A 21,928-nucleotide genomic window follows, 5' to 3' on the forward strand; every position below is an offset into this window, starting at 1 on the left:
CAGGAAGGCACCAACTCTCCCAACTACCACTGATCTCAACCCGGCACATTAGTCCGCACGGGGATCAGAGCACAGACAGCACTTTAAAAGGGGTTTTAGTGGGATTGATGCTAACTCTCTCCTCGCCTTTGATTTCACACCATTTGATCTGTGATATATTGTCCCGTAACAAAGGTTCACAGTTTGCGGGGGGATGCAGCTGTTCCTATCCCTAATAAATAAAAAAGTGTCGTCGTTGTGTGTGTGTGTTTTTTTTTTTCTTTCTTCCTCCCTTCGCACTCACAAACTCGCTGTAATCCAGCTATCTCGATCAGATAAGCGCGATGGGGCTACCTGTGCGAGGCGGTGTTTGACAGGTGCAAGGGGGAAGCTGATTGAGATAATCCAAGAATAGGCTCAATGCAAATACAGATACAAGATGTGGGTGAGGATAGATGGATGCATGAGCAAGATGGATGAGTGAATGCATTCCCATGTATCACACTGTGACTCCGAGATTACGATCATCACAACCAATAGACTGCCAAGGTCAGCAGGAAGTATAAATCATCTTTTTTCTTTTTCGCCTCCCTTTTTGTTGAAGGTAGCATGTATTCCTGTCATTTTCCGGCGTTTTTTGTTTTATTCTTTTTTTTAAAGAGGGCTGCAACTAACAAATATGCTCACAATGATTTTTTTAAATGATGCATTAATTGTTAAGTCGAGAAAAAGGGAGAAAATGCCTGCTATCTTTATTTATCTTAGCTTCCTTGAGCCCCTGGTGATATTATCAAATGGCTCGTTCTGTCCGTCCAGACTCAAACTCAGAGACATTCATTCAACACGCATAAGAACAGGAAGTCTGCACACGTGGGTCCAACCAGAGACATTTATCTTTGAGACATGCGACTATTTGACGATTCGTTGATCATTCAATCAATCATCAAACAGTTGCTGATTAGTTTTTGAACAAGGTTAAATATTATACGAAGTTTAAAAAAAGCAGAGATGTGTGTGTAGATGATTGATAAAAATACTTCTGGGTTCGTCCTCTGTTAGTTTGCATGGGCGTGTGTGTTATCTGTGCTGCTGTTTGCTAACACGATGGCGTTCTCCGCAGCTAAAAGGCTGCTCATCAAGGTGGGAACCGGAGAACTGAGAACACATAATTAGTTAGACATATGTGTTAACACCACAAATCCACAGTGGGGAAATCAGTATGTGCTCCTTTTTTTACTTCTGTGGCTGTGCACTACTTGCATGTCAATCTTCCTTTTAATTGCCACCAGGCAGCTTCTTCCTTCAAAAGCGGAAGAAACAAAACAGCTTGTCTCCAAAACAACTCATTTGTGGAGTTCAAGTTAAAACATTTCATCCTCTGCTATCTGATCTGTGGGGATTTGAAATTGGTGGTAATGCTCCACAGCCATGTTATCCCCGTCTTTCTACAAACAGAGTTAACCTCTCCGGAGAGTTCGCTCGCATGTTGTTAAAGTGTTTGATTGGACCGAATTAAAGCATAAACTCGGCACAGTCGGGGCCCCCTATGCTGGTCCGAGGCCTCCCGATTTTTGCCTGACCTGGCACTTAAAAAAAACCCAGGTAAGGAGCTGCTTTGTTTTATCAATAAGACCTTGTTTTCATGGCTGGTCACCACCCCGGCGAACCAATCAATGGGGCGCGCTCTGCTATCGCTGCGAGAGAAATGAAAAATAAACCCCAGATAATCCTTCAGTTAAAAGGTTACTCAGGGCGATAAAAGCTATTTTGTTAATTTATTTACTCTCTGCACCGGAGAGATAAAGAAAAGGAACAATTAGGGAATTCTAGGTGAGAGATTTTTAAAAGGGCAATGACATTGGGTTAATATTTTATAAGGCCTGATTGGCAGAGACCTGGAGAGGCCTTTTGTTTACACAAGCCCCAGACGGAATGATTCACTCGCTTGTTTTGAGCCGACCGGGGCGGAAATGGAATAAATATCTTCATCCCTACCTTTTAGAGACGTCAAACAAAAGACCGAGATAAAAGGTTAATGGCTCAATCATACGCAGCAGGAAATAATATTGTGCTGCTTTCTCTGCAAACCCGAGTCACTATTGACATAATCAGGTTGAATTCCTGAAGATATCCGAAGATGGGAGGAGCGGGAGATTTCCGTGTGTAACTGAATCCACTCACTCTGGCTAAACATTACATTTGTGGCTTCAATTGATTTATAACGGATCATAATCGCTGCATTAACGGCGCGCTGGGTAATAAGATCTCCGTCACTGCTTCCGTCGACTGAAAAGAGTCTTGATAGTGAGATGTCAGAATTCTTCCTTTTTTTTTTTTTTTTTTGCCATGAGATCTAAAAAATAAGAAAAGCGCCCCCTGATATCTCACGTGATATTATACCTCTTATTACGCCCATCACCTCGTGTCGGCTTCCTGTAAACGGGGCGAGAACGTGAATTTAATTATTGTGCTTTTATTGCATCGCAGCGCTGAAATTGGAACTCGTGCGGAGTGTATTGTCGGGCCCCGTGTAATCTGATTGCCCGCGCGGCACAGTGTGTTGGATGGTATCAGGTTCCAGCCCGACTCTGCTGGGTCAACACACGGCCGGGGCCATTAAAGGAAGTCTGGTTCAGGGAAAGTTCACCGCTGTTTTCTTTTCACCATGGTAGCGAAACACACACACACACACAAAATAGAGGGAATAGATGCGTAACATATTTGTGGCCCCGGCCCAGAGCTGGTAGGGGCCTATTTTGTTTCCTTAATTGAAGCCAGAGATATGAGCGCTCTGAATATCTTCAGTGTAAATATAAATAAAGCAGGGAATAGAATTCTTTCAGGATTGACCTCCAATACAGAAATAATATTGTCCAAATAAGTCCATTTCAAAGCCCAGACGTTCCTATTTTCTGAAACGTTTGGATTTGGAGAAGGCATAATGAAAGGAAGGCGAGGAAGATTAGAGAAGACAACAGCGGCCGAGGCATGAGAAGAACCAAAAATTCCAATCATAAATCCAGTTGTGCTATCTTTTTTTTGTTGCCATAATGGCCTAGTTTGGAGACGTTTCTGTGCCAGTCTATTTAGGGAATCAGCATCTGCTGCTTGATAAATAGCCTGGCTCTTTTGTTTCAGGCCAGGTTGAGTCCCTCTCTGGACTCGGCTTATTAGTCTGGATGGATCCGACCACTGCGGATCCGCAGACGGACGTTAGCGCGCACGCTTCGAGGAACTAGATAAGACGTCGTTAAAGTGCTTCGCGCCAAACCACGTGAAACAGAAGGCTGTGATAAGATGGAATAAAAAGAGGAGATGGCAGCTCTGTTGTACCGCAGACACCTGCTGCTGCTGGCTCGTAGGGAAACGAGGCGCTAACCTTCATTTGTGAGAGGCCTCCCTGTTGCTCGGAGGTTCCCTCGGTTCAAAGCTCCCTGTACCGTCGGTGTGTCGCGTTCACGGCCGGCCGGTGTCGTCTGTGTGCAGAGAGCAGCTGAAACGCTCCCCCTTTAAACACCGCGGACACAGTCTCTTTGCAGCCTATCTAAGCATTACCTTTACTTTAACTGGCTCTTTGTACCCAAGTTCACATCCCTTTGACATGATCTGAGGTTGATGTGACATTTTTTTTTTTTTTGCCGTCCGTTTGAGGGCCTTTTTGCTTTTAGTATTGTTGGTAAAAAGCCTTTTTACCCATCACATACCCTCTATTGAGGTCTTTCATAAATAATTCAGCCGGAGTACAAGTGAAAGTGATGACAGCAAAACTGTGTGCGATCTCTCCCTCTCATAAGATCAAAGAGGTGCTTCTATAGAAATAGGAATTACATTTCCAGACGTTCCTAAGTTGAGCGGGTGCTCATTTCTCCCTCTTTCCTTCTCTCTCTCTCTCTCTCTCTCTCTCTCTCTCTCCACTTCTTTTCTATCACTTTTTGCATCTTCCCCTCCGAAGGGACACAGTCGGGTGAAGGTCTGCTTTTAGTACCTAAAACCTCCGGAGCCGGCATATGAGAGAGTCAGCACATTCAGACAGACAGCGCGAGTGCACTCTATTAGCAGGACTGAGGTAAATAAACCTCACAAGACACGGCTGAATAAATTCAACTGCTAAGGCGGTGTGCTATCTGAGCTGTAACACGCCGCATCACTCTGCAGATACTGCCTTTGGGAGATGTAGTGAAATGTACTGTAACACAAACAGCCTCATATATATATACCGTACGGGGCTGATAAAGTCCTGAATGAGCCATCATTGTTTCAAAGAAAACAGCTCATGAGCTGAGCTGCATTGATTATTTTATATTCTTTTTTTTTTTTAAACCCATGAGTCATCTAAAAAGACAAAGTAAAAAAACAAAACCCTACAAACAATGATTTAACAAATAGTGAAATACTGTTTTAGGTGTCTAATGAGTGATCAGTAAAAATAATAGTATCCATAAAGATATGTTTGTGGGGACAACAGCTTGCACATTGGCACAGAGATGCACCAATCCAGCTTCTTCAGTCCCGATACCGATGCCTGGGTCAGGGTATCGGATCGGTACCCGGTCTTTGCATTGTGTGATTAATAAGCTGTTTGCCTCACTGTGTGGTAAAGACGGGGCTCATTCTCTTATGTGGAATGCAACATCAGGCTCGACTTAAACATTGTACAACTAAATTGAACATAAAAATATGTCGGTAGAAATATACTGAATTGTCATTTATTAGAATAATGGTATTCGTTAACAGATCGGCCTACTGGTACCCGGTCCAGCGGCATCGGTATCGGTGTATCTCGGGCGGCAACCTCCGGTTCTGCTGCGTGACGCTAACACGCAAGTGTCTTAAAACTTGCATTCTCTTTACTGGCCAGCAGGGGGCGACTCCTCCGGTTGCAAAAAGAAGTCAGATTGTATCCATTTAGAGTCAAATAGACCTTAAAGCAGAGTAGGCTTTAGGGCGGGCTTACTGTGATTGACAGGTCGCTACCGCTACCAGAGACGTATACGACTTCTCTACGTCACTCCTCCGCATTCCAAATATGGTTAAATAAAAAAACATGGCGGCGGCCGTAATACAAGATGGCGACGGCAATATCGCAGAACTCCAGGCTTCAAAACGTCAGGCCACAATCCGACGGATGAGGTCACGACGACTACGTCCGCTTCTTATGTACAGTCTATGATGCATCTCTACATTGTCACACCCCATCAAACCTTATTAACAGAATAAAAATGAACTTGAATGTTTTTTTTAAAGCTCATCCAACACGTCCCAGGTTTGATTTCCGGCCCTGTCCTTTCTCCTGTTTATCCGGGTACGCTCCCTCCCATAGTTACGGCACACTACGGAAGCCCTTTGGTGATTTAAAGATGGATTAAACTCAGCTCATATTAGGGAGAACTTAGTATCCCGGTAAAGCTTGAAAATGGACTATTGTATGTGAAATAATGTATGAAGCCAATATGTCACCTGTGTCAAGTCGCCATAATTCATCTTCAGCCGAGACACCCAGCTCCTTGTTCATAAAGAACATACCTCTCCGGCATCTTGGCCCCCTCATTATACTGCTTATTGCTGTTTTTTTTTTCTTTTTTCATACCCTGTAGGCTTTTCTTTGTAACTATAAGCCAGCAAAGTAGGTATTGATTGCAACTCGAAGCTGTATTAATAAGTGAACGAGTAAGATGTGTGGAGAGTCAGGGGTGTATCTGCTTTGAAGGCCCTTTTCTCCCTGCACAGTAAGGTGGCACGGTCATTTATCACGGCTGGATCTGTGCCCCTCGTTTGGTGTAATAAAACTCCCCCATCAGAAACCGTCCAACAGGTCTGAATCACTCTGTCACACCACCTTCCAGCTAAGGCGCGCATTAAATCAAGCAAGCAGAACATTTCCTAAGGCAGCCATTGCCTTTTAATTTCCTGAAGAACCTTAAAATATCATTCATTACCAGAACTACACATATTTGGTTTTTAAAAGTCTCATAAATCAATAGTGGCCTGACTGCAATAATTATAACAAGTTAACATGTAATTTCCAGGCCGAGGGCCGCGCGGCCGGATTTTAGCATATGCAAACGAGGCAATTCAAACAGTGTGGGGATATTAATACGGGGGAACAGGTAACGAGGTACGGGTTATGAATTATGCATCAAAAAGTGGTTGATCTTCAATAAAGGAAATGAATTCACCGTGTAATCTAATTAGTTATGGAGGTCTATTATATTGAGCTGCAGAAAGCAACTGTCCTTGAAAAGAAATGTATTTACAGTACATGTTAGCTCTTTGGAATGGAATTGCATTCTGGAGTGCTCCAAATGTTAACACCCCACAACCCCCCCGCCAGTCTCCTCCTCCTCCTCCGTCTCTCACCCCTTCTCTGCCGTGTGTTTCAGCTCCAGACCGGGCCGACCTCCGAAGAGGTCCCAGAGTGTGACATCGCTGGAGAACCCCCACATCATGCCCCACTCGGTCCCCGGCCTCATGTCCCCCGGCATGATCCCACCCACAGGTACGGCACGGTCCTCTCTGTCACAGCCGCTGAGGCTCTTAACTCCAACTGTCTGGGTCTGTCCTGTCTCCCCCTTCCTCTCTGTCACACACACACACACACACACATGCAGCCTCCCCACCAGTGGCCTCCCTGCAGCTCGTCCTTTCAAATGGCAACCAGTCCAAAGTGACACATGCACTCGAACCACCAGACACCAGCCTCTCGCTCGTTTACCAAAAACAGATCCTCGTGCTCAACCCGCCGGAAACCAAGAGGAGGGGGGGGGGGCGAGAATAAATTGGAGTGGAGATCTTTTCTCTCAGATTATTCCAGTAGATGTTGCATTTTTCGCCCCGGAGTGCATTCTAATTAGTGCGATTAAATCCACTCGACTGGTATATGTACATAGGCAGTGATGATGCTAAAGCGAGTTTATCGCCACAAGAATCAACAACAAGCGCGCCCGTGCCCTAACGTACCCCTTTGGGCCGAGTCTTGTTGCAACCAGTGCTTTTGTTCTATTTGTGGCCGGGCTTCACTGCGACTGCTTTGATGTCGGCGGCTGTAAGTGCTCCGATTTGCATATTCCGCCTCTCCCTCTCGACGTCTTTTAACGATATTGCGTTGTCGAACGGAGCTCTTTGAATGCTCATGCGGTGTACAGTACGCATTTAACCAGCTATTAACTGCAAAGAGATTAAACACCGCAGCTGGTTGTTCCTCGGCGATCTTGGCCGTATAACAGTTTTAACAGACTTGTTCTTGTTATCCAGTCTGGAAGTGTGTGTTTTTATTCTCTTTCCCCAGCAACATGCAGCGCCTGCGACGGGTTTTGAAATTCAGTATTAAGCACAGATCGGGCCGGCGTTGTGACTCAGTACAATGGAGGCTCACAGGCCAGCGCTTTGAACTGTGGGAACAGGGCGAGGTGGTCACTGGCAGTATGGAAGACAAACTTAAAGGGGCCGCAGTGAACACAGAGAAGGACAATGATGAGAGGGACCCATGTTATTTAGTGGAACATAAAGCAACAGAAAAGCCTTTTGATATCATCCCCCTTTCAGCCCAGAGGGACTCTATGATCTTGACATTTAGTCAGCCTATTCGGGGGTGTGGGGGGGGCAGAGATAAAATAATTGAGTTTTTTCGGCATTCTCATAACGGCCTTGAGCTTCTCAACTGTGGCGAGACAGAACTTCTCCATCAGTTTCTGTATTATAATTAAAAACCATTTATTGTTTTTGATTACGGCATTAAGCATCGAACGTCAAGGAAGTTAGAGATCTCGACGGAGTCATAATGGAGTATAATTGACCACACATAAGTTGGCATCTAAGTAGGCGACTAATTGATCTCCCTGTCATGTCCAAACGTACTGATTGATGATAAAAAAAGAAGAAAAGGCGACGTTGAGAAACTGTCTTAACTAGTTACACTATCATGTCATGTCATATTAGTTCATGTTTCAGATGAGTCGGCTTCAGCAGCACTCTAACACTGCAGAGAAGGAGCGGGACACTCCCTGAAATCTTTAGTTCTCCGTCCTTTCTCTCCTGGTGTTAACATTTGCAAACGTACTACGCTGGCGCTCCGGCTCTCAGGAGTGTCTGATCGTAGCGCAGATCTTAGCCAGAGGTCTCACCTCGTGATAGGCGCTGGACGGCCATCGTTTGCGTTCTTCGCTGATTTTCTTTATTTCTTTTGTTACATATTAGACATTGACAGAAATCATTCTAAGATTCAAATCAATATTCAAGCATATTCCACACAGTGGAAAGATGTCTTCTCCTCACTGTAACAGGACCAGAGAGGCCTGTGTGAAACACACTGTTAACATATGTATCTTTGCCCTTGACACCGGCTCCATTTAGAAAAAGGACATCTTAATATGCTTAGCTTTCCATTTAAGGGAAATACCTTCATATATATATATATATATATATGTATGTGTGTGTGTGTGAATGTGCTAGTGCCTGCATGCTTGCGTTCATGCCCTCAGGGAGAGATGGGGGGCGGTGCTGGAGCCTTTCCAGTTGCTGATGCATTACAGGCAGATTGAGCCCCCCCAAATCGGATTATTTTTGCAGCGGACTGACACCACACTGAGATGACATCTCCTTTAAAGTGGAGAGGGCCTCCACTCACACTCTGGCCACTACTTAAGCAGCAGCTTCAATATAACTCATTTATGTCCCGGACACGGGCTTCAACCTTTTGAATAACGCAAGAGCACTGCGTTTACCATTAGAGAAATGAATGTCACCTACATCTAACCGGGGGTGCATCCTGATATAAAAACCAATATTTCCTAATGCTGTCTGGCTCCTACTGTACAAGTATGTGTGCGGGTCTCCGCTGCCTCAGAGAGCTGACTCTCTGGGAGACATATTGTAATATTTATGTTCTTTTGATGTACAATTAGCACGTCAGCTTCTGGAGTGGATCATCTAATCCGGTGCCACTTCAAGCCCTCTTTAAAATAGATCTAGTGTGTGCGGCAGGTAATTTAGTGTCACTTCTTTGTGCCTCGGCCCCCCCCCCCCCTCGGCCTGCCCGCTCGTCATAAGGTTAGCGCGCTGCGTAATTGATACTAAATTTCTCATGATGTGGATAGCACAGTTCAAGTGGCGCGGTGTACCTAAGAGTCACGTTGTTTCCACACACACACACACACACACTCTCCAGTTTGTCATCACCACCAGCCCATGCATAAAATGATATGCCTCGCTCATTGACATGGAGTAACGCTTATCCCGCTTGCCCCGATAAATAAAAGTGTGTTTTCCATCGTTGTCCAGGCCGGAACAGAAACACAACAGATAAACTCGGCTTATTGTCTTTTTTTTCCTTTTCCGCTAGAGAAAGTCCTAAAAGTCAGTGTTTGGGGTGCTGGTGCGAAGTTAATCTGATTTTAATTTAATTATAGGAGTTGGTTGCGGAGGGCACAGGCATCGAGGTGTTTGTTGTAAGAATGTTCTGACATTGGCGCAGGTATGGGGCAGCTAGCATGTTAATTAATGATGAAGATCCTGACAATATGCAGAGGCATGACAGCGTTAAGCCAGTCGGCTGCTGCTTCCTTTGCATATTAATAGATCCTTCATTATTATTTAATATGACAGCTGCTCCAAGGGCTACCATCAGACCTTGTCTCTGTTATTTGCTGTTTTGTGCTCCCCATGTGACAGTGCCATGCTATTCTCCTATTTGTCCAAATGCTCCTCTTCCTCTTGTCGGGCTGGTGTGGCCCTCTACATGCGGCCGCGCTGTTGGTTTTGTGCACCGGAGGACTCTGACTCGCGTCTATGTGAGGGGGGGGGTCTGAATCTAAAGGTGACTTTGAAAGAATATACGAGGCAGGATTGTTTTGTTTGCATAGTAATGAATGCAGATTAGCACTGAGCGGGATTGGTCTTGTTGACGTTCAGACTTCCAGTAGCTTAATGGACTTGTTGCTGGGCGCCAGCGTCTCCCCGGCTTCCTTATTACAGCCACTGCATCGGGGCTGTTCGTCATCGGGATATGACAATTGATCCGCCCCAAATGGAACAATTATCAGAACAAAGATTTCAATTCATGGAGGGTGTCACTTAGTCAAAGACAGGCCGGGAGGGATGATGAATGGAAAAAACGGAAAAGCGATCATTCCGTGTGTTTCGCCGTGTGTGAAAATCAATTCCGTAGCATTTTATTTACTCCATGCGTATTTGATCAAAACCTGTCACCTTCTTCGTCACGGATTCATTTCTTCTTCTTTTTTCTCTCTCTCTCTTTTCTTTTCTTGTTACCATTTGTTTGTGTTAAATATAGTCCAAGGAAGCGCGCGAGGACACGCAGGCTGCAGTGCAATAAACCACCAGCCTCTCACAGCCAAAGTTGGAGAGCGTCGGAAAAAGCTCCACTGCGGCACTCCTCTTGAGCGGCACCTGATTTGTGGGGGGAATTTATCACACAAACAGCCCAGAGGTGATTTCAATATTTACTCGGCGGTCTGTTCTGCATACGTCTCATTTGGAAAACAGTTGACTCTTGCCCATTATACACAAATGAAGGCTGACCTTCAGACTGGGCAGAGGCCACATTCATTATGTGGAGAAGTATCACCTTCTTATGAGGCAATGGCCCCCCCCCCCCCCCCTGCATGTTCTGCCCATGCATATTGAACAGCAGCCGGGGCCCCGTTGCAAACGAGAGGGCCCTCTGTGACATGATGTATACTGTACGTCAATATGGTGCTGATGTATTTTAAGATGCAAACAAGGCTTTAAATTATATGCACCTCCATGTCAGAGGCTCAGAGTGACTCTCGCCATCTGCCTATCAGCTTGTTGGGATGAGGGGGGGGGGGGGCCGGGCCGGCGCATCTCTGGCGTGTGCACGTTTCGCGCCCGTGTATCTAATAGAGCCACATGTTCGATTTCTACCCCACCTTGTACTCCCCCTCCCCCTCCCTTGGCTAATAGCCGCTCTTGAGTCCCATCACGGAGACGAGACAGCTCTGTGATGATAAACGCCGACGTCGTCTTGTTCTGCGTCTAGTGAACCCGCGTATCCAGTACACAGCGGCCCTGCTGTAAAGAGGGCAGGTGATATACAGTGTTGTGGATATGACTGATTCCGCTAATAGGCGCATATCTTTTTCTTTTTTTTCCCTCCCCTCGCCGTGCATCTTTGATTTTGTTGCCGGAGGTTGGGCGGGAAGGAGTCGGGGGACTCTCCTGAGACACACCGGGGCCTAGAGGAGCTTTAGCGCTATCTGTCCCTGCTGTTTGAGAGCGGCCTCATGAATAAACATTTCAGTCACGTTAGCCAGAACCCTGGAAATACCACAATGACAAACCAGTGCTTTATGATCTCTGCAGTGTGCTCGGCATACGCACGTAATCTCAGACTCACTGCATCAATCACATGGAGTCCATTGCGATCAGGGCGGACGCACACTGCTGTTCCAGCGCGTGTTTACAGACGGACGCGGAAACGTGAATGACCATTTAAAATGTGATGTCAATAGTCATTTAGTGTGCAGATGAAAAACAGCAGCCTCGGGCCTGAAGACTCCGTGTAGAATGCTCAGAGAGATTTGGCATGTTGTCAAAATGTTTGAAGTGCTGCACACTGATTAATGAATTGCTGTATTGTAAGTGCACAGGTCACACTGCCAGAGTAGTTTTCACGTTTTATTTGGCCACTAAAAAGTCTCCATGTTATGCTATAATCTATCCTCCCTTTTCATTGGATTGTGTGGTGCCCCTATCCCCAAAAGGGTCTTTTTATCTGTCGCCTCATTCATTTCCTGAGTACATTGGGTTTTGCCTTTGAGAAAGCAATAGTGACGGTATTGAATTGCATACATTCCTTGACTTTTTTCTCTCTTTTTTTTAGAGCATTAGCTAATTTCCACACGTGGCCTTCCAAGTGTTGAATGTACTCAAAGACGTTTACAAGTGTTCGATTAAAAAAAACAACCTTGAATCCTCGGCACATTCTTTAAAGTTTTCCGTTCTGCTTGATGACTGGCCTCGACTCTCAGAAGAGCCGTGTTATTATGAGACACTACACTATATAGCTGTGAGGAATTTGAATACTTGAATAATGTTAGGCATTATTCAAGGCGATTAGATCTGTTGAATACATTAGACGCTATCACACCCTCGATAAGGAGATTGTTAGGACACAGCTCCCTCTCTCTGTTTGTTCACATGTATTGAAGCTTTCTCGCTTTCTGTCTCACCTTTTCTCTCCCTGACCCCCCCCCCCCCCCCCCCCCACCCCCCTTGTCTCACTCTGTATGACTGTTCCTCTATTATATGTACGAATACGAGTCTATTATATGTTGTACATACAAAGTGCCTGCATCATGCACCGTTATATTGACTGCATCTGTTCCCATCATGGCACAAATACATCAATGTAGCGGTGAGCAATGACCAACATTCACACAAATCATATTCCTTCAAACACACACACACACACACACACACACACACACACACACACACACACATCCCATCAGCATGATAACCTGCTGTGAAGATATCTCCCTGTCAGAAGATGAAAAACCAAGCTGTGATCTCATAGGCTCTTATTCTCCGTAGTGTATAAAATTATTCATTGTTTTATTATTTCAAAAGTCCTTTTTCTTTGTGTTTTTCCCTTTCCCTTGCCAGGGCAGCTTTTTCAGAGAGGTTTTGCAGGTGCAGCAGCTCAGCCCCAGCAGACATGTAGTGCGTGGTCTGTAAGTGCTCTGTCTCGTCTCTCCTGCCTCCTCTCTCCAGGCCTGACAGCGGCGGCGGCAGCAGCTGCCAACGCAGCCATCGCAGAGGCCATGAAGGTCAAGAAGATCAAGCTGGAGGCGATGAGCGGCTACCACGGCAACACCAACCACCATGGGGTCGACGGAGAGAATGGAGACCTCAGCTCCAGCGTCGGTGAGGACACGTTCGCACTCGCATGAACGGAAGGCAAATGCATGTTGGAAACTGTCTGATGTGCAGACACAAACACACACACACACATTAGGATGTTAATGCATTCACATCGCCTTTTAGACGCACACTCGGAGGATTCAAAGACCTAAGTTGAAGGGTTTTTATTAATACGGCCACTTGCAAGATTTTGACAACCCATTATTGGACAATGGTAGGGCACATATCATAAAACAATACATTACTTTAACTTTAAAATACTTACAATACAATATACAATGTATATACAATATAGATAACTGCTCAAATTTGAAATGGGGACAATCTGTGTAGGCTGAAGTAGGTGTGGCCTGTACTGAAAGATTTGCCTAGAACGCCGTCACGCTGTCAGAGCTACCATGGAGCCCACACTGTCACTAACTGCACTCTCTGAATAAATATGTTCTAATTTTTGGAATAAACAAAAAAGAGATATCAGAGAGAAGCAGACATAAGGGTCTACAATATGTGAAACTGATTCATCAGTGAAAACAGGTCAGAAAGATAAAGATAGAAGCTAAAGCTACAGATCAGTGTAAAAGTGAACCACCTGGTGATTGAGACAGATATCAATAAAATGAAGGAGCAAAAGTGTTCCTGTAAAGCAGGTAGGTCTTTATTCACTGTTACAATCATTAAAAAGCAGTATGTGTACACATTCAGTAGCTAGCGTAGCTTAGAAGTGCTAACGCTAGTTCATTATGTGATAACTGCTAATGTTAGCTTTCTACGTAGAAACGTAACATTGTAGAAATGTGTATCTCCTTCCAACCTCTCCGGAGTTTCACTGTTCCACATCATTTAACAATGACGAGTTCCAAATTGAAAATGATCTGAAACGACTGCATGAGAGTCCGCAGAGCAGAGACGGATGGTCGTCGGACCTCGGTCGGAGCGGGACCGTGCTACGCTATGATTGGCTGGTCTGCGTTCGAGGGCCGGGACTTATGTTATGTTCACGCCAAACGCGAAGCACATTTTCTTGTGGAAGTCCCAGATATCCAGGTAAACTTAACGGCATTGTGTCTAGGTCATAACATCATCCGGAGGCGTTTGGTGTTTTGTCCAGCAGGCCACATGTCGGCTGGTTCACTACAGCTGTATCAACCCAAAACAATTTAGCTGAGATTTAACTGCAATAAACGGATAAAAGCGATGCCGGAATAACTACATTATGATGCCGATTTGTAAAAAGAATTCATGCCTTGTTAGTTCTCTCCGCAAGATCTGCTAACATTGCTAACATTGTAACTGCTCCATCAACACTCAAAATAACATCATATAGGCGTAAATACGGCAGCGTCGAATATTTCTATCATATGGTTGATACATTTACAAACATAGTTTCGTCTGGTCTCTGTGTCAATATGAGATATCGGAGCACTCAGGGTGAACACCTACGGCTAAAATCAACGTCAGGACGTCTGTGGTGGAGGAGGATCTCAACGCTGGATTTGTCATTTGCTTCGCGTTTGTCGTGGACGTGGCCCAATCGAAGGGTCAGTTGCTTATACGAGTCATGGTTCAACAGTAACAAAATGTAGAGCGCTTTATAAATATGTCACGCTATTTCTTCGGACCACTACCAAAAGCTTATCACTCGTTCTTTGTCTCTCCACCAAATTCAGTTGCACTTTGTCATGTGGCTTTTTACATACCATGCATAACTCAAAAAAAACGAACCGTCTTTGCCAGAGATGATGAATCATCCCACACAAACCAAAGACATGACTGTCTCCACCGCTGTACTCTTAATACACAGTTTGCATGCACTGTAATTATCCAGCGCGGTGATGTAAGTCTTGTTTTCTCGTGAAGTGTTACACGTTTGTGTTGAAAAGATAGAGAGAAAAAAATCAAAATAATGAAATTGTTAATAGCTAAGTGAAACTCTGAACACAGTTTCCCAAAGCTATCCGCTTTTAACAAGGTCTAATTGAATTGCTGTGAGAGCATTGGTTTTTTTCACTCTGTGCCATTTCAATTAATTATTAGCCCCAAAAAGCAGAAGGATTTTCCCAATATCACACGGAACCACTTAGTGTATTAAAGAGAATGATAATGTATGTTAGTGCGGATTCATGAGCCCATACCAAATTATAAACCAAATGTAATCCCCATAGCTTTGGTTGCTAAATGGAGGTTTTGATTCACTTACTGTAATAAATGGCTCGGCTCCTGAATGCATTTCATCAGTAACACTTGACACTGCCGAGCTTATGGCGTGTGAGATGAAAACAGGATGCATTTCTAAGCAGATTTAACAATGCAGAATTCATAAAGTGTGAGGTCATCACTCCAAGAGAATGGGGTATGTAAAAAATAAATAAAAATGAATACGAGGTCACGGAAATAAAGATAAATGCGAGTACCAACAGCAAGGCTGTGGCAATGGAGCTAATAAGAAACTGTTTTATCTTTTTACAATTTAAATTGCAACCTTGAGCCCACAGCCAGCCACACAGGCTCCCGGTAGAATCATAATTCTGGCAAGGGGGAGCAGCTCTAGGTGCGGGTGCACGGGGGCCACAGCATTAGCTCTCTGAGTGAAATATATGGCAGCGACGCCTCTCGGCCCCATCCACAATCAATTGGATTCTTTTTCCTTTAATATTTACTCGCAGCGATGAGATGCTCGTCTGCATGGTGATGAACAGTCTGCCACTGGCGTTTGAAGGTGACCTGTCAGCGAGTATGGACAAATCTCTCGCTCGCAGAAATGTAGAAAATAAATCATTAGGGGCAGGCAGTCAGACAGGGGCCTCTCTCTCTCTCCCTCTCTCTCTCCCTCTCGCTCTCCTCGGATTTAAATCAGCTCAGATTTATGATTTGAATTAATGCTTCGTTTGGTCAAAGGAATGGTCGCCGAGACAAATGATGTTTGGTACTGAAGCCATCCTAATATTGATTGCCGGGTGTCGCAGCAATCTCTTGTTTATATCAAGCACTCTCCTGTGACAGGGTGGCCAGCAGGAGTCATCCCGATAATACGCTGGAGAAATATGGCCCCTCGCTCGGCACCGCCGGGGCCACGGAGCGCAGCCAGCAGTGTGCTGCCTTCGTCATCCTTCCACTCACATGTTTATTTTTTGACTTTTGATTTTTGTTATTTCACAAGAAGTGAATTACAGAATTGTTCCATAAGTGTCTCACTCGTGTTTTGTGAGTGTGATTGCCTAATATGTCCAGCTCTGGAGCCCATTCACCCAATAGCAAACCAAAAGACATAAATCACTGACTGATACAGCACGGAGCTGGTTTTGGCCGTGGCTTTGTTGGGACTGGACCCGACTGTTGATCACAGTGCTGACTAGGCTATGACTTCATGCATGTTTTTGTTTTTTCATCAGACACAGCTGCTCTTGAGGAAACGGACTGGAGTTTGTTTTTCTATAATCACCCAGCTTAAACTAAGACGCACACAAACGGATGTGTTTACTTACACAAATGATGTTACCAGCCACAATATGATAATGAGGATGATAATGCCTACTAAGGGACATAGATGCATTTAATCAGAGAGAGCTTCTACATAAAGCCATTGGAGAGAGAGAAAAAATTAAAGTAAAAGCTCCTCGGGGCTAAAGTACAGGTGCCTCATCTCAGTGTTTGTCTGAAGCAGATCTTTGTGAGGAGCTTTAAAGCGAGAGCACAGCCGAGCCAGCCGGTGAAGGACACTCTGTTCTGTTTGTAGAGTTGGATTGCCCGTCGCCATCTTTGTGTTGATGTAAATTGAACAGGCTAATGTTTCTCCCTCGCATTAAATATTCATCACAATTAGACCTTCCTGTTTGCATCAATGTTATTAATTATAAGGAAGAAGAATAAAGAAGAGAAAAAAACAGCCAGTTCAACTCTCAGCCAAAATAACCAACCACCCTGAGTGAGAGGGGGGGGGGGGGAGTGACTGAGAGAGAGACAGATAAGAAGATAGTGAGAGAGAGAGAGATACATGGGAAAGAGAGATAGAATGAGAGTGTGTGTGTGTGTGTGTGTGTCTTTCTTTGATTCTCCCCTCACACCCTGTAGTTGGGCAGGGGGAGCCCTCTCAAAGCACAATGTGGATTGTTCCCCGCGCCTCTCAGGAAATGCCACAATTACAGATCACAGACCAAGCAAAACACGTGTGGCGCTGGGCCTTTAGGGGGATAAACAGCCCCGCCGCTCCCTCCCAGTGCATTGACCCCAGCCACAACCTTCATTACTGGGAGAGAAAATATTGTCAGCTGCCCACTAACAAACACCTGCCAATTCCAAGAGAAGGAATTGCTTCTTCTTTTTTTCTGCAGCGGAAGGAAAATAAAGTCTTTCTCCGACCTGCAGAAAAGGAGTGGGAAGAAAAGATAAGGCGGTGCTCAGCCTTGTCTTTCTTTCTTGTTTTTCTCTTCTTTTTTTTTTTAACTCTGTCTCACATGCCTCCCCATCTTCCGCCCTCTGTCTCTCTTTGGCCACTGGGTGCTGCCCTGCCACTCATCTGAGTCCTCACCACACAGCTCTAATGGAGCTGAAATCCTGTTTGTAATTAGATATGGGAATTCCGCTGTCATCGGCCAGCTGATGCCGCGACACGCCGACCGAACGACTCGCCGACAGACGAGTGAAAGGGGAGGATGCAAAAAGCCGCCATCGCTAACTTTCCGTGTTTTTTCTTTGTAACGTACGTTTTTAATTAATCCCAAACACCGTTACTAAGCCCTATAAGCACTCCTCCAAAAAACCTGAAAGCCCTTTTGTCTCACATCTGTGGCTTCCATCCAGGCCCGTCTGTGCCCCAACCAGGAGTGGCGAGCCACATGCTGGAGGCTGAAGCTGGACGGCTGGTGACAGGTACCTGGAGTGTTGCCTGACTGAGAGTTGAGAGAAGGGGGGGGGGGGGGGGGGTTGGGGGGGTTCTGTGCGAGATGATGAGGAAGCATCATTCTCTCTTCCCAGGGTCATCAGGCTAATTTCTGCAAGCCCCACCCTCGCGCTTGTATGTTTGCGTGCCCGCTATGTGTGTGTGCACGCACGCATCCGTGTGTACGTGCGTGCTCGTGTGAGACGGAAAGAGGGGGCCTTGGCCCCTGAGAGCGCTCTGTGAGGAGACCACAGCTGTACACTCCCAGCAGCTAATTGGTCCTTATCTAGCTGTCCCATTCATCTTCATTTTTTACCAATTACTGAGCATTATCTGTGTTCTCAGTTGGGTATGGGACTTAATCCTTTTTGGTTAAGCTGGTGCTACAGCTTGCAAATTTCAAATAGAGAAAGGAGAAGGGGGGGGGGGCTAAAGTCATAGCAAAAAACAAACTGAAACTTCCCATCATCCCTCACTGGCAGGAAGCAATCGATAAGCAATGACATCATACGAAGGAGGGGGGGGGGGATCAATTATTGGCGTTATAATTCAAGTCCTTGTTTGCAAACGTTGCAGCCCCATTGATTAGGGCCGGTCTCGTTGCTCTCGCCATTATTGACTTGTTAAAACCATATTTTCCTCATCATCAGTGTTTTGTTTTTTTACGTTTGCGGTCACACAGATAACAAACACTGGAAGGGGGAGCGGCGGCGTTAATTATTCAGGACGCATTCATTCTAAAGCACAGCGAGTCCGAAATCATCCTGTTTACCCTACAAACAATACAAGTCTAGTACACCGCTCATCCAGAAGGTACATCAAGACGGCGCAATCTGGGGCAGTTAGCCTTAATTTTCCGAGATCAATGCATAACTAGGCTCCTCTCTATATGGGGTCCGCGCTTGGCCGTGCCGCAGAGCTGAGTGGAGTCAGCCTGGAGACCGTGCACTAATTACTGGAGTGTTTACTGCTCTGCTGGATAGCATTTGTACCATTTTGGATCATACCAGTGAGTCAATGTGCTCCGCGCCCAACAGATAAATAACACATGAAGATGACAGTGTGTACGAATGAAATTACAGTGGGGGGAAAAAAATAAAATAATAGTCATCTATTATAAAACGGTGGACAATTTGCCCCCGTACGTATGCTTACCGTACAGGACACACAGGCGTGTGCGTGTCAGCAGACACAGACAGCCGTGCACACTGAAAAGCAGGACACATGTAGAGACGCTGCTCCTCTGGCTTTGATAGGGATCTGTTCGGTCACACTCTCATGCGCCAGCTGTCAGCCCGGCTCCACTGCTGCGATTTAATTAGTCTGTTTATGTCCTTTCTAATAATAAAGCTCTCTGGGTGGAAGGACACATCCGACTAGCTAGCCGCACGCTCCAACCTGCTAGCTGCGCTGGTGCCTGGTGGCCCCTGCGCCGCCGCTAAATGTGGGCCACGATGGAGGATGGTGGCTACTTCCTGCTTCTCCAGACAGAACAATGGCCCTCGGGCTCTGATCTAGTATCACCCCCCCCCCCCCCCCCATTACCCCCTACTCAATCCTAACCTTAACCATTAGGGGATAAAGCACATACTGACCTGATATGAGTGTCTAGGGGCAACTTCATCCATCTTCCTCTCTAGCTCTCTTGTGGGAGCCTTTGTCAGCCGAAGCTCTTGAGAGGGACTAGATTGTAGCCATAGGCTGAATAGATTTCACTCCGCCAAACACGTCGTGACGCCTCTCCCTCACTGCGACAGATTATTGTCAGATTTATGCAATCATAATGCGGTTTGTTTTTTGATTATCTTTATTGTGATATCAAGGCTGCGCCAGGACAAGATGGGGGTCCGTTTAAGCTGCAGGTGTCGGCGGGGATGGGGGGGGGGGGGGGGGGGGGGGGGGTGCGCGGTGGCATTAAGTGAATCAGACACACACCGAGCGAGACGGAGAGTGGCAGAGCAGACAGACAGCCTTCCAGCCTGAGTAAAGAGCTTGATGGGTCCCTGTCTCTCTCTCTCTTGGGCTTTGGCCCTCACCATCTCTCTATTAGTCTGCCAGGCTCATGGGAGCCAGGTGACAGATAAGCGGAGGGACGACACACACATTTTAATAGACATTTCAAAAGATAAACCCCGATAATCATTTCTCTTTTTAATGAAGTCTAATGTCCTCGTTCTAATTCCGGTTGCGTCGCCCGTTAAGCATCGGCGTTAACACTTGAATATGCATGATTGGGAAATTGTGAGGCGCGCCGACGCTGCGGCAAAAAAAAAAAAAAACACAACACACACGAGACAACTGCAGAAATAGATTACAATAACAGGGGGGATTGATTAAACATTTCAGTAATGATCCATATCAAGTTCTATCATCTCCGAGTGGCGGCGGAGCTTCGTAAAGAGAAACAGACGTGGAAATATTTGTTTGATTGTCTCTTGCGGTTAGTTCACAGAAAAAAGAAAAAAACAACTGACCAGTCGACTTGTCGCCCCTCATCAGCATTAGTCCTCATTCTTCATTAATTGGACGGATTAATTTGGAGCGCTTTGATGCGGGGGAGGGGGTGATGCATGCGTCGGGCTGTCCCCTCCTCACTATCCTCTGTCAGGTTGCATTTAGCCAGGGAAGGGGGCTGACCTTTGAAAGTGAAGAGATCAACGCAATTTGAAAAGACAATGTCACTTGGTGTAAACGTGATACGTGTAATAAATGACATCCAACCTTTCAGCGATGACGAGCTCTTTTTCGCAGGTCGCGGCGGCGCTACAATATGCGCAGCGTGCAACTGCGTAGAAGGCGAAAAGCCGTTTTCACACGCACGGGCCAAGATGGTGCAGCGTTCCATTTCAATTGCTGTCGATTATGTCCAAGAATATTACTGTGTACGTAACAGTAATGACAAAACAATGGTGGCAACAGCAAAATGACTCTTTAGCTGTGATTACCCTGTAAATATGTTCCATTGCCCGGCTGTGCTGCAATCGGGGGGGGGGGGGTTATCAAAGAGCATTCATGTGATAGAAATAGTTGGTTCTGTTCCACGAAAGCACTCTTGTGTCGGTTGCCTGAGCCGAAAGGTGTTTCTTCTCAATTATGATACGGGAACCCTCATCCCAATAGAGCTATCAGCCATTCTGAGGCCAGACATCTTCACCATCGCACAGCCTCTCCCCCCGGGGACCGAGGGAGATAAAGAGGGAGAGAGAGGGAGACGGAGCGAGTTCAAACAATGTTAAGGAATTTTCACAATCTCAGCATGCCCTTCGCCGTGGGAACAAACAGAGGAAGGGACGTCTCGATGAATTGTGTTTTAGGGTCCGTGACAAAATACTCATTCCAACAAAAATAATTGAAATCAAATAATGTTGGTTTATTTATTTCGTCTGCCTACTTAAAGGGACAGTTCGCTCTGAAAATCAAAACCTGTAGTCGATCTGGTCTTGATTATCCGCTGTAGACACTATAATGGGACTTGATGGCACTCAATTATGGTTGAAAGAAAGTAGTTTCTACATGAAACAAGGCCTGTGGATTATCTCGAGTAACCGGGTCGTGATTTCTGGAAAGGGACTTCGCTGTTGAGTTCATCGAATGTATTTCTACGCTTTGAGCCGAGAGAAGACAGACATCTCTACGGCTGATATCTACCAAAAGAAATCTACATTAAATAGCCCTACGGAGGAGAAATATGTGTGTTTGATTTTGGGGATTGAACTGTCCCTTTAAGTGTAATTAAATCCAAACTAACGACATCTCTTTGGACTGCAGTCCTATAAAAATTCCTGTTACAGTCGGTTCACCTTGAACTCATTAGCACTACTGTAAACTATACACTGCATTACTGATTTTCTCTCAGGAGGTGATTGTAATGGAGGGAAGTGAGAGCGCAGGAGGCAGCGATGCTAATTTTGTAATTAAAACGGATGATCTGATGACCACGTGCAAACCGATCCCCCCCCCCCCCCCCCCCCCCCCCCCACACCCCACACTCCCACCAAAAGCGATATGACGGCGGAGTGGGACTGTGATTGATAACGCTCGTCAATATATTTCATTTCAGGAGCCTTAGTCAAATGACAACTGGTTGTCATTGACTGAAAGCAATCTTTTTAAAAGGGGAGCCTTTGCTAAGTATCAGATGAAAATGATTCCTCTGTCTGCTTGGGTGTC

General features: G+C 45.6%; 1 protein-coding gene across 1 annotated transcript in view; it reads left to right on the forward strand.

Annotated features, from left to right (window-relative positions):
- Window positions 1-21,928, forward strand: part of dachd (dachshund d) — an 85,813-nt gene that overhangs the window by 34,191 nt on the left and 29,694 nt on the right. The window contains exons 2-3 of the mRNA XM_079170045.1: window positions 6,360-6,475; window positions 12,733-12,885. Of these exons, the coding sequence (XP_079026171.1) occupies window positions 6,360-6,475; window positions 12,733-12,885 (269 nt within the window). The remainder of the gene's footprint in view (window positions 1-6,359; window positions 6,476-12,732; window positions 12,886-21,928) is intronic.

Source organism: Pholis gunnellus (genome assembly GCF_910591455.1).
Source record: "Pholis gunnellus genome assembly, chromosome: 12".
NCBI lineage: Eukaryota > Metazoa > Chordata > Actinopteri > Perciformes > Pholidae > Pholis > Pholis gunnellus.